The 18,691-nt window shown below is 39.1% G+C and overlaps 2 protein-coding genes across 3 annotated transcripts in view; both read left to right on the top strand.

The window, feature by feature from the left end:
- The window catches only part of LOC131246658 (BTB/POZ domain-containing protein At1g04390), a 28,652-nt gene extending 26,044 nt beyond the window's left edge, over positions 1–2,608 (top strand). The window contains exons 8-9 of one of the 2 annotated variants that reach the window (XR_009171460.1): positions 1,216–2,050; positions 2,120–2,608. Coding sequence is in view for 1 of the 2 variants with exons in the window: in XM_058247011.1 (XP_058102994.1) it covers positions 1,216–1,660 (445 nt within the window). In the remaining variant the exon portion in view is untranslated. Of the gene's footprint in view, positions 1–1,215 lie in introns of both variants that reach the window. The other variant, XM_058247011.1, reaches the window with a different exon arrangement.
- Positions 2,609–5,361: 2,753 nt separating this feature from the next.
- The window catches only part of LOC131246644 (WD repeat-containing protein 26 homolog), a 41,075-nt gene continuing 27,745 nt past the window's right edge, over positions 5,362–18,691 (top strand). Inside the window, exons 1-2 of the mRNA XM_058246988.1 lie at positions 5,362–5,728; positions 8,247–9,155. Coding sequence (XP_058102971.1) covers positions 8,361–9,155 — 795 coding nt within the window. The 5' untranslated portion in view covers positions 5,362–5,728; positions 8,247–8,360. The remainder of the gene's footprint in view (positions 5,729–8,246; positions 9,156–18,691) is intronic.

Genomic DNA, 18,691 nt, shown 5'->3' with positions numbered 1-18,691 from the left:
GCTGCCCATCTTTTTCAAACCTTCCATTGTTTCTTTACATGTGCCGCACAGTTGATGCCTCCCACACATGTTGGCACATGTGGGGTTTAACTGATCTATGGTTGGCATTTCTCGTTGCATGTATGGATGAATGCTTTGGTGCATCTAGAATTTGCAGAAGTCCTTTCCTAGGAGAGTACATAAATTGATCATGCCATGCATCTTGGAATTGCCTGGTCATCATAACTGCTCTTCTTTGTTCAACGTTTGCTGGGTAAGCTAGTAAGGTAGATGTTATGACATCATAAGCTTTGGCAGTCAGACATGGCTAGGCTCTCCTGATACAATCCTATTGGATAATGTCTATACCTGACAAATTGAACACAATATTTTGGGTGTACTATTCCCATGATTAGTCTGATTCTTTGAATCATTCTCCACAGACTAAAGTTTCTTTTAGAAACCTGTCTTGTGATGTAAAAATCATTTCTTATGAAGAGAAATCAACACCTGGCAACTGTTTAAACTTCCTACTTCAATTAGTGTAGTTTTGATTCATGCAGTTGCAATTTTGAAACTCAGTAGAAACCAACTCATCCTGGAGTTTTTATCAGTCTGTAGTATCATTGTCCACTAGACACAATCCCACTTGCTATATCTTAAATTGTACCATAAGTTTGTAAGGATTATCTTCCTTGGTGTCTATGCTTGCTGTTGGGGCTCATTCCTCTAGGTTTGCCTGGATGTTTTCTTGAATTAACTGGTGTAATTGCCAACTAAATGTTTTGGATGATCTGGACTGAGCTTTGAAGATTCTAAAAGGGAATTTATTTCTACAGTATTTGGAGTATGCAATATTCTATAATCCCTAGCTCAAACCACCTGCTTTTTTTTTTTTTTTTTTTCTTTTGGTTGTTGGTTCGGGCCGGTATGGGAGTGCTCTTCATCCCATCGAATAGATTATTTTGTTTTAGCCATCAAGAAGCCATCAAGACTGGATCATAGGAAGCACGCTTGGATAAAATATTGATCCAACTCTACACTTTTTTGGCCTGGGCATTGCATATTTTCTCGGAATATTTGGTTAACATGGGTTTGCTCATTGATGCATGCCTTTTGTACCAGATATTTTTACGATCATTCTTTGTTGATGTACTTGTATCGAATATCTTTATGATCATTTATGTCCATCTCCACTACATTTGCACTCATGCTACATCCCGTTTATGCCTGCAGTCGTTCACAGAACTTGAAGATTCCTTTGTGTTGGGAAGCACTAGCCAAATTAGTCAGTTGGTTCTATTCAGGGGAGTTGCCGAAACCAAGCCAAGACTGCTTGTGGAATAACATGGACATGGAGCAGCAGCTATGTGAGCTGCAGGCTTACATAGAGCTTTCTTCACTATCCGAATTCTGGTTTTTGGAAGATGTCCGGAAAGAGAGCATTGATGTAGTTCTGTCTTGCCTGAAATCTAACCATCAGTTGTGCCTCAAGATCATCCAGTTTGCTGCGACCCTTGCTCAGCAGGAAATAGTTGAAGCTGCTGTAAGTTACATAGCCCCTCTGTATCCTAGGATGCGTGACTCAGGTGATCTTGAAGTTCTAGATGAAGAGCTGCGTGATGTTGTTCGGGTTGCATATGTTCGTTTTTGTCAAGAGGGTCATCAGCGGACTGATTGAACATGCTGAAGGACTGCCCCCATTGGAAATCTCTACTTTTTAATAGCTGCTAGCTGACATGCTGGTTTGCATTTTGCGGGCCCATGTTCCGCAACTTGTTGATTGACTGGTTCAAATCAAGAGAGGAACGGCCTCCTTTCTGAAGGATCTGCTATGGTCCATGGCGTTCATTTTCGGCAGGGTTGGAAATACAGATTCTAAACAACATTGATGACAATCTATTTATACTGGATTGCTTTTTGGGGAGTTGAAACTAAGAAAAAGCTGGCGCAGAACATCTACTGATTGATTACTTGGGGTACAACTCGGGTGGGTGGGTTCAGGTTTAGGATCAACCCGAGCCCAATCTGACCTCAAGAGGACCCAACCCGCAACCCAACCCAACCCAAGGTGCCCAACCTGTCCCGACCCAACCTGACACGGCCTGACCCAACCCAACCCAACCCAACCCAACCCAAGGTCCTCTATACTCGACGCAACCCAACCTGGCCCAAATGAATGCAACTCCTCCCAACCTGACGTAACCTGGCCAAAACTCAACCTGAACCAGACTGAATTCAGATCAGGTTGGCTTCTTTACAACCTGAACCCAACCTAAGGACCTAGACAGCCTGAACTGAACTTATGTTGGGTCATTCGGGTTTGGGTTGATCTGAATCAAGTTGCAGCTCTATTGCTTACACATATCTTCCTGAATTTGCATTTGGTCTTTTCTCTTTCTTTTCTCCCTGTAAGTTCAAACGTGTATCTTTAAGTGAGCGTGTATCTTTAAGTGCAAAACCTCTGTATAAAAAAGTCAAAGAAATAGGTTTGATGTTTGCATACTGTGGTTGTGTTCATTTGACTTAGGGTGTGTTGGGGTGCCTTATTGAATTTATCTGTTATTATTAATGTAATAAAATGGGAATGGATCAAATTATAAGTTTGTTTCTCGGCGTTCCCATTGAAGGTCAGGCTGCCAAATGGCAATTACATAGGATTTTCAAGTTGAACTTGGAAGAAATATCATTGCTATTTTGCAGGCTGTTCTTCCAGTAGATACTGTAAAGCCTTATTTTTTTGCCATTTCCTCTTGGTTAAACAGAATGTGTGCAATTCAATTTGCTTATGCATTGAAACACAGCCTATAGCAATTTACAGGGTAAAATAGCGTTTCCAAATGCCATATAGCCATTATTTATACACACAATGGGTCTTGTTATGATATTGAATTTCATGAGCATTATTTGGGGAGAAAAGCATCAGTACATTCCATGACTTTGCATTTATATTCAAATTTATTGTTGATGAGATTATGCACAGAATACTCTCTGATACGCTGCCATGCTGCATCAGGTTCATCATTGCCAATCTCTTTGTCCCATCTATTTGGGATCAACGTTACAAACTTGTTTTGCCAATTATTTCAATCTAAGGTCACATGCTGCAAGTGAACAAGCTCTCAGATCCTTTCTCACCGTCCTAACATTGGGTTGGTACAATGTGGGAGTTTGGGGGTCAATCACGTGCGTATATAAGTAATTTTTTTCTTTGTTACAAACTATAAGATAGAAGGAATAAAAAATAAAAATAAATAAAAACTTCTCCATCTCTTCTTTTCCTCTCTTGTCCTTCTGCTTCTCAAAAACTTCTAACCTGTTTCTTTTCCATCATTAAAAACTTCCTAGGCCCACTGTAATGTTTTTTTTCCATCTAGCCTCTTGACAAGGTCAAGAAGACCTAGATGAAGGGAATAAAAAATACAAGGATCATATTGATCCAAAACTTTTGTGGTCCACAGAAAGATTTTAATGGTTATTCACCACTGCTTCCAGTGGTGCAGACCACCTGATTTAGATTTGCTTAAGTATTGGGTCACATCTTAGAATGATCTAAAAAAACAAATAGCCATCGTTGCTATACAACAGGAAGGATTGGATTAATCCAAGTGTCATACATTTTGGAGCCAATGGTGGATATTGTAGGATTTATGGTGAATTTTTAAATCCACTATATTTGTGGGCCGTATGTTGATGCATGTGTTTTATCCACATTGTCCATCCATATGTGCCCTTTATACATGACATTTAAGTTGCATGCGTTAATGTGATTAACATCAATTGTGAAATGTGGTATGTTGATTATAATTCCATGGACCACTAAATGCAAGCTTCACTTTTAATACAATATATTTCCTGGGGAATTAATTGGTACCAAATGTGAGATTGGACAAAATATCACGGTACTCTCAAATATGCAATTATTGTGCAATAATGGCGTTGATTCCATCTAATGCAATTTCATACCATTTAATTTTGCAGGCCAAAAATGTAGAATCGAATGGATTTTACAAATAAACTTTGAGGTAAGATGCAAAAAAGGCTCTCTTAAGAGATTTAGGAGGAATAAAAATATATATTCTTCAAAATCCTTGCCACCAAATGGCCCGAAAATTATAATCCCCACAAAACCGAAGCAAGGTTGCCAAATGACCCTTAAATAACATTTAACCTTTCTTCTTTTTAGTCTTAATATTATTTTTGATAAAAGTTTATTCCTGTTTCCTCTTTCCTAGCTCTTAATCAATCACCTGCTTATCTCTTAAATATATGAAATGATTTAACGTTAATCAGCCTGGTAGAAATTTCTGTTTGAGTGGTTTTCCGTGCTAAAATAAGCAACTTACACAACTGTGAGGCAGAAAAAATCATAGTAGTGCCAGGTCATGTGGACCCAACCATTGGAGGGTATTGGTTTAGCATGTATAATGTTTTTCGTTTTCCTAATCCGAAATTGCTCCCCTAAATTCCTATAATGACAGCGCCGCCGTAGATGGAGGGTGGCGAAGAAACCTCCTAAACTGGAAGATCCCAAGTCTATCTAGTTGAATGTGTATCATTCCACTAATGTTTTTCTTAGCCATTTTGCATCTGATATCAAAGGGTTTGGAACACAGTGAGAGACTTTTTTGGGTGTATTCTCCATCTATGGTGTTCAGATTATTGAAGACTAAAATAATCATTGACCAGAGGATTCCTTTTGCACAATTTCTGTCCATGGTTCGGTAATCCAGATCAATGATCGGTTGAGCCACACCTTGAATGGGCCATACCCCCAAAATTCTCCTTCATGCAGCAATCCTATCCTTTCAATTCATGGCTTGTAAGAAGATAGATATCTAGCAATGGTTCACATTCAACTAGAAAAAGGCCCCAAGGCTGGCGGATAGAACAGGGCATGGCCCATTAACGGTGGGACCCGACAGATTTATTTTCCGGATTAGCGGACATGGGCCCCACTTTTATCTTTGAAAACGTGAGTATTCTGGGCATATTCTTGGCTCCAGGATCAAACAATAGTTCCGTAGCAATGCGTGCTGCATTGGGAATGGATCTGGTGCCAAAAGCTCGTGTATCCAAGTTACTTACCGAGCACTCGATCCATATACGCGGCGTACCTAAATGAGATCAGGACCATTCATCTACTGGGTCTTAGAATGGATGGACCGTAGCTAAAAATCAAAACGTTGAACGAACGAACAGCAAAGCTAGAAATCATACCTTAAAGTGTAGGGCCCCAGTATCGTCTGTAAACCTGTGGGCTAGACACGTTGTATCCTGTCGGAAGGGAGAGTTGCCATGAAAACCTCCCACATCAAATGATCCTAACCTGCGATCAACGGCCTACGAATGCGCAGTCATGAAAAAACACGGCGACGGTCCACATTCAACAAGAAAAAGGAGTATAAAGATCAAGCGATCAGGGCCATCCCTCTGGGATATATTTACACCATCTCATAATGCACAGAGGGCATCATCGGATTAACGATCCAGATAAAGAAAGGTTGGCCACACATGTACGGAACTGGGTGGTGTGTGCTGCTGGCATCCCTGGGTGGTTACCTCCACAGCAAGATATCTGTCTCCTTTCCATGAGATAGCTGCAAAACAAGAATCCCATCTCTCATTTGGGGAAAAGAGGGGCCAAACCTCTGCTTAGGGGCTTTGAATCTCTTCCATGCAAAACCAAACCCACTAGCAAATATATTAGTACATAGAGTCAGAGAAAAGAGAAAAAAGCCTTTTGAGGGTCTCTCTCTCTCTCTCTCTCCTCATTATCTTTCCGAGGTTTCATCTCATGATTTTCTCTGTTGGGTTGAACCCTTTTGATTTCCAAACAGAAATCGGTTTCTGGGTTTTGTAGATTCTGTTGTTTTCTTATCTTGGTCGTTTTCTTTTCGGGAGATTTTGGTTTTGTGGGGTGTTTTTGCTTGGTGTTAGATCCGTGAAATCCCCACCGTCGGCTACTTTTTTCAGGTTAGGAATCCCAGTTGCTTTATCTTGTTCGTTTGCTGTTGTTTTGTTTCCATTTCTTTTGATGTGTTTGATTGTTTCTGATGTGGGTTTTCATTGTTTTTTTTTTTTTTTTTTTTGTTTTGTTTTGGTTTCTCTAATTAGATGGGTTTTGTAATTTGAAGTAAAGAAGGCATTTCTTGGGGCCTTTTCTTCTGATTTTTGTATTATTTATTTATTTTTTGAGATAGGATGTGGATGATTTTTCTAAAATTATTTGAAGATTGTCAGATCTATTTCTACATTCCAATGGTTTCTGACGGGTTAGAGAAATCGAATAATATAGTGTCATTGAGTCTGGTTCATCACAGCAACGTTATACTATATGCTGTACTGAGTTGTTAAAGAGACTGTATTTTATATTGACATTTTCGTTTACTTATGGGCATTGTTCTACTTGTATTGCATGCTTACACCATATATACATCTAGTTCATTTGTGTTAGTAAGACTGTTTTAGGCTCTTTTGGAAGATTGATTAGGCACATCTGCTTTGTTTGCTTGCTTCAAGCTTTTCATCATATGGTGCCAGTATCTAAAGCATGCTTGTTTACTTAGAAAACGCGTGTGTTGCTCTCTTCGCTTTTCAAGGAGATGGACCATAAACTTGGTTAGATTGTTATTTTAGCAACCCGAACCAAAAAGGGAATTCGAGGAATACCACTTGAACTCATACTTTTGTGGTCCTTGACTCCAGATGCTCCACACACCAATATGGCATGTGAGTGCAAGATCCATATCCTTGCTTGGTAATCAGGCATGCCCCACTAGTCATGTACCCGGGCTAAAAAGTAGGTCAGTCTGGGCCATACATGTACATTGAATGTGGACAGTTGGTTATATTTTCTCAACTGTTCCATCTATTCGTACATGTGTGACCTACCTGATGAGCAGACTGCCTTGATTCTTTGGCAGGGCATAGAAACTCTCGGGCCCTGCTGCCCACCGATGAATGATCCAGATCTCACACATGTGCCAAGTTGGCACGTTCAGGGTGTTTTGATGAGTTCATATGTGTTACTTCAAGGAGCATTCTTTTGGGGGCATATATCAGAAAGAATATTTGTTTACAATATGATAAATGAATTGCTATTCTTCATTTCTTAAAAAATTCAAATCATCTTATTTAAAAAGTTATTGTTCTTCAGTCCTTTGGTGGTCAGTTTGTTCAGGAGTAGCGGTTCTAGGAATGCCATCTCTTGGGTTTCTAGCAAAATGTACAGCTTATGGAAGCATTTTTTTTCAATGTAAATGATGTTAAAGGTGTTCATTACTGGTTACTTTTGGGTAAAATTTCAAGGGAGGCTAATACTCTTGTCGATGTGCCAAATAAGGAGGTTCATCTTGTGTATTTGCAATCAACATCCTTTGACTTGATAAGTTTATCCTGTTTCTTTTTAATGTAAGTTTATCCTGGATGGAGTGTATTATTTGGTGGACGCAATGTTTGTTATGGATGTATATGTATGTTCTATGCCTTCTCGTTTCATGTAACCAAAATAAAATAGTTCATTGAGATAAATAACAATTCTTACCAGCACAGGTAGTTGATTGCTAGAGTGGCACTTTGCTACAATGCCAGATCATTCACCATGTTTGGAAACCATGGATTCCATGCCAAACAATGGAAAAGGTGAAAGGGTTTTCCATTGATGTGACAATTTGTGTTGTTTGGATAGCAAAGAAAAGGGTGGATTCCACCAAGCAATCATTACACTTTTCTATAATTTGTATTCTTGGCATAAGAAACTGAGTATTGTGAGAGGAATATGAGATTTCCACTTGCAATCCAAGCAAGAACTCAAAATTGGAATCCATGTTTTAATAGTCCTCACGGAAATCATCATTGGATAATTGTGTTTTTTTTCCCCCCCCTTTCCCCCCCTTGGATTCCACGTATCCAAACTTGCACTTAGTTACAAACTTATGACTACCTTCTACACAAGGTGCTGTGCCACCCCCCGTCCCGCTCCGACATCTTGGGCATTTACACTTGCTAACATTTTGACTGACACTTCCTGCTTCCCAACTGATTCTACTTCATGTTCCTCCTGTGCTTTGTGCACTTAAGATACACTGCTTTGTTTATTGTTCTCTTGAACGCTTAAAAAAAGACCCTGTTAAAAAAGGATAAAAACTGAGATTGGATTATTATTTTTGAACTGAACTTGGGTATCATTTAAATGTCATGTTTGCTTAACTGATTTCTTTTACTTTATTGTAGTTTCTGACATTTTCCTTTGACCCTTTATGCAGGAAAGGTTGATTTAATTCTAATCTGTTGGGGTATCCGTGATAAAGTTTCTGCTACTTTGCTGGAGTTTTCACTATTGGTGTGTTAATTATATATGGGCTGAATTTGGGCATTTCATGGGAGGTGTAGATGATGATGAACCACCCTTGAAACGCGTGAAAGCATCCTCAGGAGAATTGAGGTGCCACTTAAACGACCTGTCTCTTACAGAGCCCGTTGGCTCTCTAGGAGACATAATGGCCAGACCCCTACCTTCCCAAGGGAACGAAGAGATGGTTGGTTCTAAAGGAGTTATCAAAAGGGTGGAATTTGTTCGGATCATAACCAAGGCCCTTTACTCTCTCGGTTATGACAAAAGCGGTGCGCTTCTTGAAGAAGAGTCTGGGATACCTTTACATTCTTCTGTTGTTAATTCATTTAGGAAGCAGGTGCTTGATGGGAATTGGGATGACAGCTTGGCCACATTGAAAAAAATTGGTCTGCCTGATGAAAATGTTCTGAAGTCGGCATCTTTCTTGATTTTGGAGCGGAAGTTTTTCGAACTTTTAGGAAAGGAAAGAGTCATGGATGCACTGAAGACATTGAGGTCGGAGATTTCTCCACTTGGCATAAACGAAAAGCGAGTCCACAACCTTTCTGGCTGCATTGTATCTCCTTCTCAGTGCATGCTGCTTGGTTTTGCAACTTGTGAGATTGTGACTGCAAGCTCAAGATTGAAGCTTCTAGAGGAATTGCAAAAACTTTTTCCTCCAACAATTATGGTACCTGAAAGAAGGTTGGAGCATTTGGTCGAACAGGCTCTCAATGTACAACGGGAAGCTTGTTTCTTTCACAACTCTTTGGATAGCACGCTGTCATTATACTCAGATCATCAATGTGGACGAGACCAGATTCCTTCTCATACTCTACAGGTTGGAACTTGTATTTGAAATGTAGGGTTGTTATCTACATGTTTTCATTTATTATTTTTATTTTTTATTGTCGTATGGCTACCACCATTGTCTTTATCACTTTATTTGTTTTCGGCTCAGTTGATATTCGATCGGCAATAAGAAAAGGGCATATTCAAGTTTTGAACTGTCACATGTTGGAAAGTGATTTTCAGAATTCTGATTCAATACTTTTAGTACAGATTCAAATTCTATTGCCAATTCAATTACAGATGGTTCAACAATAAACAACTGCATATTTCTAGCAAGAAGGGTGCAAATGGGTCGGGTCAGGCATGATTGCGTGTATCCGCAGGGATTAGTCTCGCTTCAAAAGAGGTGGGGACACCCTGTGTCTTTAAAATAAAAAAATAAAAAATGGGTCGGGTCAGGTTGAGGAGAGTACCAAATCCAACCCACTTAATTGTCATGTCTTTTTTTTTTTTTTGCCCCAAAACCAAATGGTTAAAATCTTGGTTGTGTCCAAATCAAAATAATCAAGACCATTTATTTAATGAATTAGGTTTGGACTGGGTTTGAATTGAGCCAGGGCATTCCCATAGCAATCCCTATGTGATGGATGGCCATATTGTACTGCATTAGTGGTATGCATGTCATGAAGTCTCCCTCCACACAATTACCTAGACCTAGCAGTAGCATTCTTTGGGATGGTTGTCTTCTTTTTATTTATTTATTTGTTTTTTCTTTTTACCCATTTGATAGCTAGATGAAAAGTGATTGTATGTGAACTTTCAAATCATCAACTTCTTTTATTGCTTATATGTCACATGCAAGAACTTCCAATTCCACCAACTTTCACATTCATCCACTAATTAACTAGTTATAGTTTCCCAATGCTCACTTTCCCTAGTTAAGACTTAGTAAGTTTCCTAGTTCTTGTTGGGAGAAAGATCCTTTCTTGACCATATACACAACAACATTGAAATCAAAAGAAAAGCAGAAAGAAGATGCACACCACAACACATATTTATGTCTTTCCCTTTTGGTACGTCCATAGATTCACAACGATCCACTATGCTTAAAGGCCAAAAACGAAACAGCTCTCAATACAATACAGTACAATCTCTCTCTCTCTCTCTCTCTCACACACACACACACACACACACACACACACACGAAATCAAAAGAAAAACAGAAAGAAGATGCACACCACAACCCAGATTTATGTCTTTCCCTTTCGGTACGTCCATGGATTCCCACTGATCAACTACGCTCAAAGGCCAAAAACGAAGCAACTCTCAATACAATACAGTACAATCTCTCTCTCTCATACACACACACACACAACAAGCTATATATACTACCCAAATGCATTAGAGTTTACATAAAACATTGTGCTAGCTGGATGAACGGGACATCTTTGATGATCAGGCTCCACATAACCTAACAATTCCGACTCTCCCTAGACTTGGAAAACTACTTTCTTGGGTTTAGGTCGGGTACATTTTAGGATGGCCAAATTGGACCCATTTAAAAATCAGGTTTGGGTTGGACGGATTTTGGGAGGTCCTTGATGCAAACCATTTATTAATCAGATTAAACATTTGGACCTAGACCAGTGCCATGATCCAATTTTTTTACATCAGCAATAAAGCATGCCTTTTTGTTAATAATGTTTATCTTAGAGGCAGGGGCCTAAATTTCATTAAACATGAAGCACACCTTCCCAGGCTTGAAATTTCTCTAAGTAGGCCAAAAGATAATGCTCAACGAGCCTCCTACCACTATCCCTTTGTAGTTTTTAGAGAAGATCCTGAGTGGACCTTAGCTTTAGCTTCGAACGCCTCTCCCTAGCCCCACATGCCTCCTGAATATGGATTACACCCCGATCATCCTTTTAGGCCCCACCCATGTTGCAATTCCCCAGGTTTGCAATAGGAAAACTTTCAAAATTGAGCTTTCACATGCATTTGGTAGGGTTGTTCTTGTTCCATCTGCTCATCACTCTTTTCTAGGCTTGCTATTGATCACAATGAATATTTTCAGTATCGACAATAACGGCCAATGTATCTCACGATATATCTTGTATCTCACTCTTGTGATATGAAACACATAGGTAGTGCTGATATATCCCACCTGTTTGATCCAGTGAGGATTTTCAATTTTCGATCCATTCTTTTTGTTGTAAATTATGTTAGATAAATGTCAAATGGTTACAAATCCATGATTTTTCATGTTTTGTATGGAAAATCATAGATTTGGAGCTTTGATCTCGAGATTTAGGAGAGAGGCTGAGTTGTGGAAAATTGGGAAAAATAAAATGTTTTCAATTTTCACAAATGGGTTGCAATTTGTGTCCAAACACAAAATCAAACATTTATGGGAAAAATTGGGGATTTTTTTGGAAAAAAATATTTTTAATAAAAAATAATTAAAATGTTAATTTTTTCTTTTCGAAATTCCACTTTAATCAGCGGTCAATTGGCCCCGATTTCGTAGGAGTGTTTGATGAAATCATCATAACATGCATTCTAATTTTGGGATGTAGGGGAAGATGGGTTGATTTGAGGAAACTTGGGAAAATTTTGAAAATTTTCTCAAATTGTAGAGGATGAGTATCAATGATATGTTGGGGAGTATTTTTGTTGGTATCATTCTACTATGACCTAGGTACAGTATTATTGGTTTGTGGAGCAGCAGTACTATGCCCAACACTATCGAGATGGAGATGATTCTGAGCCACTGTCCAGTTTTATGTTGGTATGAGCAACAACCACACATTATTCATAGGTATATTTCTAGTTTTCTACTTCTTTTGCTTTTGAATGTATTACTTGTGTTTTCATCAAGGTATTTCGTAATGGTGATGGTGGCCATAACGGCCACCAATGTTACCTTTACGATATTGGGTATAACGGCAGTTACAGGGGCTGTAATGGCCATTACAGTTTTTATTTTTTTTATTTTATAAATAAAAAAATCCAAAAAGCCTGTATCGGCTCTGTAACAGTCCATTACGAGGCCGTTACGGCCTTTATGGGTGCATAACGGGTTGTTAGGGGGGCTGTAACAACCTTTATGGGTCATTTTTTCCATAATGGCCATTGCAGTCATTATGACTTCGTAACGTGTAATGGTTGCCACTGTTACCTTTACTTAACAACCTTTAGAGCCTTGTAACAGCCTTTACCACACACCATAGTTTCCATACACGTCTTCTTACTTTATAAATTATATGAATAGACTTTGAATATTCTTACATTAGTTTAGTCAGACAACGCATAGATTATGACCCCATATAAAGGAAACCTATTACGCATACTTGTTTTTTGTGATGTTTTGATTTTTAAGTGTGTATTGATGTCTTTTTTCACAATCCTTGAAGTTTTATTGAAAAATTCGACCAATTTCTCAATGTTTCCTCATATTTCCCAACAATATCAATACATTACGCGATATGATTGATATATCCAATGTGGTAACCGATATGTATCCGTATCCTAAGAGCGCGATACATTACATGATAATGATACAAAAAACATTGTTCACAGTATCCCCTAAGAATGTCTTATAACGTTATCACTTGAAATTCTTTTTCGATGAGTGAGCATTTGATGATATTGATTTTGATTTGTTAACAATCTTAGGGATAGGACAACCCACTTCTTTAGATAGGGTTATTTCTCTCCTTGCAAATCTCTCAATGGAGTGCAAATGAAAGCATTCGCCTTGCGATCTTGTTTCCACGAAGGGCCTGCTCCCCGACTTATAAAGACTTCTCCTAGACACCTTTGGAAAACCCATTGAATGTCAATTAAAGAAAGAAATGCTCCATATGGCTTTTGCTGCCTCTTAGTCCATGAAGAGGTGGTGGGCGTCTTCTTCTTCCTTTCTACACATAACAAATGCTGGGAGTTGATGATTTCTACTTTTAAGGTGGTCCAATGTAAGGATTTTGTCTATAGTGGCCACCCATGTAGATGTCTCAACCTACGGAGGCATAGAGGTAGTCTTAACTCTTAACTAACACACAAAGAGGTTGATCCTCTTTAGGTGACAGGGCAAGAAAGAATGATCTTATGGAGATGCTATGTTTCGGATTCCACTTAGACATTCCAGAATCATCACCGGTTCTATTAATGAAAACCTCCAAAAGCTGGCTGTCTTTAAAGTTTAGCAAAATCCTCACCTGGCTGTCTTTAAAGTTTCTTAAAATGATATTGTTCTTCTCTACTTTGCCTCCAACTCTTTATAGAATTTCTCCTCCAACGTTTTTTTTTGCCACCTTGAATAGCTTTGGAACGTATAAGTGAGGGCTTCCTCTCCCAACCAAATATCATCTACGCATCAACTCTAACACAGTGTGCTCTTACTTTGAGGATATTCATAAACTCTATTAGTTGTTTGGGACCTAACCTTGATATGTACACAAATTATATGGAGCTCCTTTTAAGATAAGAAAATCACTGCAATGTAATCGATGCGTTAATAAAAGTTGATCATTTAATGACTACATTTCAAACATGCACCCTAATCGTACTGTCCAAGGATCATTTATGTGTAGTTGGGAATTGTTGGTACAAATAATTCAAACTTGGATTTGTTTGAAGTTCATTTGGAATTAATAATTACTTGTACAATTAAAAATTATTGGAAAATATCTAAAATGTATTGCAGAAGTAATACATTAACTATTAATGATGAATCATGGAATAATCAGTTTGGTAAGATCTGAGAAAGCCTATGGGTTCATGTTTTCATCATTCCTTGATTTTCTCCTTTGATAGTATGTGTGTGCTAGCATACTTAGCAGGCTTGCTTGAAACTACATGCTCCAGACCCTAATTGTTTGCAAACATCCCTTTATGGGTAGCACTTAATAGTTGGGCTAACATGTAGCAAGGGGCATGACTAGTTGTCTTGTAACTTTTTCAGTGAAAATTGATCTTTGGGCTCCTTGATATTCTGTGGAGTGAACCACTTGAGCATGACCCTACATGCATGTGACTCATGCTCAATGGTATGCCTAGTAAATGCCCCTTTATGGCCCTACTTTGCTTGCTTGCCCTTTTGGGGGTGTGTAAAGTTGGGCTGGGGTTAGTACCATGTGGGACCATGTTGGTGAGCATAGGGACATGAAAAAGGGGATCCTATCAACTTGTTCCGACCTAGGATAATAAGCTCATGAGCTTGGTCTTACTTTACCGTCGAGAAACAAAAGAGGACTTCCATCTCCAAGCTTAGCTCAGACGTAGCTCGCTTCTTTTTGTGTGTGAAGCAGTGTCAAACGAAAATATCCAACAAGCATTAGCTCTCCTTGAAAAGGAGGTGATCCTGCCGCACCTTCCAGTATGGCTACCTTGTTACGACTTCACTCCAGGCACTAGCCTTGCCTTCGGCATCCCCCTACTTGCGGTTAAGGTAACGATTTAGGGCATGGCCAGCTCCCACAGTGTGACGGGCGGTGTGTACAGGCCCGGGAACAAATTCAACGCCGTATGGCTGACCGGCGATTACTAGCGATTCCAGCTTCATGTCAATGCGAGCTATGCCATGGACGATATCCAAGAGTGGGGGTAAAAGAGGAATATTGACATTTAGTGGGCAGCCTATTGTCAAACTTTGCCAATGTACCATTTAGCCTTCCCTAGATTGCTTGGAAAAGGCTAAGAAGATGTTATACACACACATACTATTCTTTAATTTGTTAAAAGCATTGCATGTTGTCGTAGTTATCTTCTTCCTCAAAGTTCTTGAATGCTTGCTTGAATCAAGATTCATCAATTATAGCTATAATGGTGAATTATTTCTAGTGTATGCCATTTTCTAAACTCATCTCATTTGACTTAAAAAAGTTTCACTTTCCCCACATTTTAGGAACTAATGAAAGTGTTGAAAACTATGCATTATGATAATCAAGTCATATTTGACTTTTCATCCTATTGACTTTTTTTTGTATGTTTTAAGCAAGTTGTTATAAAACAAATACTCATATCTTTAGCATTTACATTGTTTTGTTTTATTATTTTCATTTTTCATATTTTTTATTTTCTTTTCTTGGACTTTTTAGTTACTCTTTTGTCCATCAAGGAAGATAAGAACCATGTGTTTCATCAAGAACCAACAAAAACATTGTTGTGGTTAGTGGGTTTGATGATTTTATGGGTGGGGTGGCCTTGAGGTGGGAGATGGAGCCAAAGTAAGATTGTAGTAAGACATTACCGAACCAATGATTTTAGCAATATGCCGCAAGTTTTTTTCTTCAAGTTTAGAGTGGGAATGCCTCTTTTTGTAGGGACTGAACTAGTCTTTATGCTGTGTTCTCCAACCCATGGGCAACAATTGCCCAATCCATCAACCTGACAGGAGATAGGCCATTGTGATCTCCTCATTTTCAAAGGAATTTGAGGGAATATGGGTTCATGTCTCTATTCAAATGTCCGAAGTTAGTGCTTCATAGACTAGAAAAGGTGAGGTGCGACTTTTGTGGCAAGGTTTAGAAGATGAAGGGAAATTTCGGCTTCTTAGTTGGAAAAAGGTTTGCAAGCCGATTGTGGAAGGTGGAGAGGGCATTGAGGACCTTGAAACCACAGACATGGCGCTTATTGGGAAATTACTCTAGAGGCTTAGATTTGAGGAGGGAAGGCTTTGGAGAGAAGTATTAGTGGAAAAATATGGGCTTAGTTACGATGTATGGAGATTGAATCAGTTGTCCTTATATCGGACTTCTACTGTGTGGAATGCGATTGGTTTGGTTGAGCATCGCTTTTGCGAAGGCATTTTCTTTTCCTTGGGGAATGGTAGTTGGATCTGTTTCTGGACAGACATTTGGTGTGGAGTCCGCTTTTGTCCATTCTTTCCTTGGTTTAGCTCGTATTGTGTTATATAGAGATTCTGGTGAAGGATTGCTATTCGCTTTGTGGCTGTTTAGTGGTGTGGTCTCCTTGTAGGAGGAATTTGTCAAATGATGAGATTGTGGAGATGGCGGAACTCCGCAGTCTCTTGAGGGGCAAAATCCTAGCGGATCATGAGACAAACTCTTTGGCATGCCCACAGTTCCAATCCTTTCTCGGTCAGATCCTTTTATCATCTGCTCCATGCGAAGCCTTCTATTTGGTCATTCCCTTATTCTTGTTGGTTTTATGGAGCTCCTCGAGCGACAACGTTTGGTTGGTTAGTGGGAAATAAGAAAGTGCCCCCTATCGATAACATGCAAAGAAGATCTCTTATTTGTCTCATACATATGGAAGCGACATAGTTAATGGACAATCTCTTTATTCATTGGTCTTTTGTTCACAAGTTTGGGAGCATTTTGGGCTTGTTCCATATGAATTGGGTGATGCCAGGATCAGTTGTTGACCTCATGGGTGATTGTGTCACCTTGAAGTAATTTGGTGCAAGGATGGCTCCTCAATGTCCCCATGGTCTCCCTCCGTTGTTTCCTCTAATTTGTTTAGTATAATAAAGTTATAGTTACTGTTAAAAAAGGGAAGAAAAAAAGAAAGGAAAATGTGGTTTGCCTAAGGCTTCTTTATAATATATCTTAATGACACATGTTCTTTGGATGATGTTTTATAGTTCTGGGTGAGAATGCCAGAAAAAACAGAAAATTACCTGGAAGGTAAAGGCATTAAAAAAAAAACTTTACTAGGGAGGTTTCCTCTTTCGCTACGGTGCTGGTTTTTTGTCAATGAATTTGGTTGCCCTTCTTGTTCATGAGTTTGCAAAAGTGACGTCTTGGTGTTCCTCAATGGTCATTGTAGATCTGTTCTTAGTTTTGAGTGATGTAGGAATAATTTCGTAGAGGATCTGCATTTAATGAGAGAAAAGTCTTTTACTTGGATCATGCTCATTTGGTAGGGGAAGATGGTAGAGCTTGTCAACTTGGGGATGCTAGGTCCTTTTTGGAGAGGGGATCCTCTTTCTATTAAATCCGAAAGCTTAAAACTCAAGTTTTTTTGTTTTTTTTTTTTTTTTTTTTTTTGTGTGTGTGGATAACTAGAACTTTCTATAGAAAGAGATATTAAAGCTTCCAAATAAGGGTCTAATCCGTGGTACAAGATGCAAAAAGCCTATCCATCTCCTTTGCCAGAGAGGGGGCTAAACTAAAGCATTGGCTTCACTTGAAACCAAGCAAAATGAATTGTTTTAACCCTGTGTGAGCTTGGATCGTGCTAGTAATCAACATTGGCACCAACCAAGCATATCCAATTAATCCTGCTCAATGATTAAAAGACAATTGCATTAATGTGAGATGATACGAAAACCTCGTCAAAGGGCCTTATCTTTTTTCTTCTACATGTTTGAGCTTTGTTGCATATCCATAAAAGTGGATTTCAATATGCCCATGTGAATCACAAACAACATCACCAATACCGCCATTTACAAAGAAAGATTTGAAGGAGAGCAAGCCATTATGGGACAATTCCTAAGCCTTTGTCTTCCTCATCCCTTAAAAGTGCACTTTTTTTTTTTTTCAAACTAGGTATCCTTTGTGCTCCACAATTCGTCAACTTCTGAGTTCATATGGAATGTAAGCTACCAAGAGATACCCTCTCTAACACTTCATGGCAATCTTTACTAGTGACTAATAAATACGTAGGGAAGTAACTGAAGGTCTTTACCATTGATGTCATTTTTTTTTTTTTTTGGTTAGCTTGTTAGTACACCCATTGTCAGTTCACACTTCACTGTTAGCCACCCCCACTAGGGAATCGATACCAAGACCTCAATGTTGTCAGTTGTGCGATGGCATATGCCAAATGGCTTAGGAATATTGCATATGCGATTTTGAGAGTATGCGGCGGCATCCTTTTGTATGCGATTGAGTATGCGATGGCATAATGCCCAAGAGTCATATTTTTTGCTGTTGGGTGTTGTGACCATTTTTTTTTTGGACAGGCATCACAATTTATTAAAGAAAAGAAAAGAAACAACAGAACAACAAAAAGAAAACAAAAAACAAAAACCGAGGCGCCGAGGAGTCGACCCTGCTACATCTCGAGAAAAAGAAGATTACAATCTCTGAGGAAGGGAATGCAAGAGGCCCATTCAATTACAAAGGAAGAAGCCCTTCTAGAAATTCCTTCCGTTGGATTGCTTTCATTGATGAAGCATCTTGCATTCCTTTTCACCCAAACAGACCACCAAATTGCTAGGAGAGACATTCTCCAAAGGGCCTTCCTCGCCTTTCCAAAGCCCACGCTATATCACGCCAGCAAGAAGTCAGAAACTATCATCGGGAAAATCCAAGAAACTTGAAAACGTCCCAGAAAATCTGCCCATATCTTTCACAAAAGGGGCAGTGGATGAAAAGGTGGTTGATGGTTTCCTCGTTACTCATACATAATAGGCAGACATTCGGAAGAACCATTGCACTCTTCTGGAGATTATCAATGATCATAACCTTTTTCTTGTCCCACCCATGGTGTGTCGTAAAGGCCGTTACGGGGCCGTAAAGGCCGTTATGTAAAGGTAATGGTGGCAACCATTACACGTTATGGGGTCGTAACAGTTGTAACAACCGTTGTGGAAAAAAATGACCCGTAATTGCCATT

Source organism: Magnolia sinica, chromosome 1 (genome assembly GCF_029962835.1).
Source record: "Magnolia sinica isolate HGM2019 chromosome 1, MsV1, whole genome shotgun sequence".
Classification (NCBI taxonomy): Eukaryota; Viridiplantae; Streptophyta; class Magnoliopsida; order Magnoliales; family Magnoliaceae; genus Magnolia; species Magnolia sinica.
This window is presented reverse-complemented; position numbering and strand designations above follow the sequence as displayed.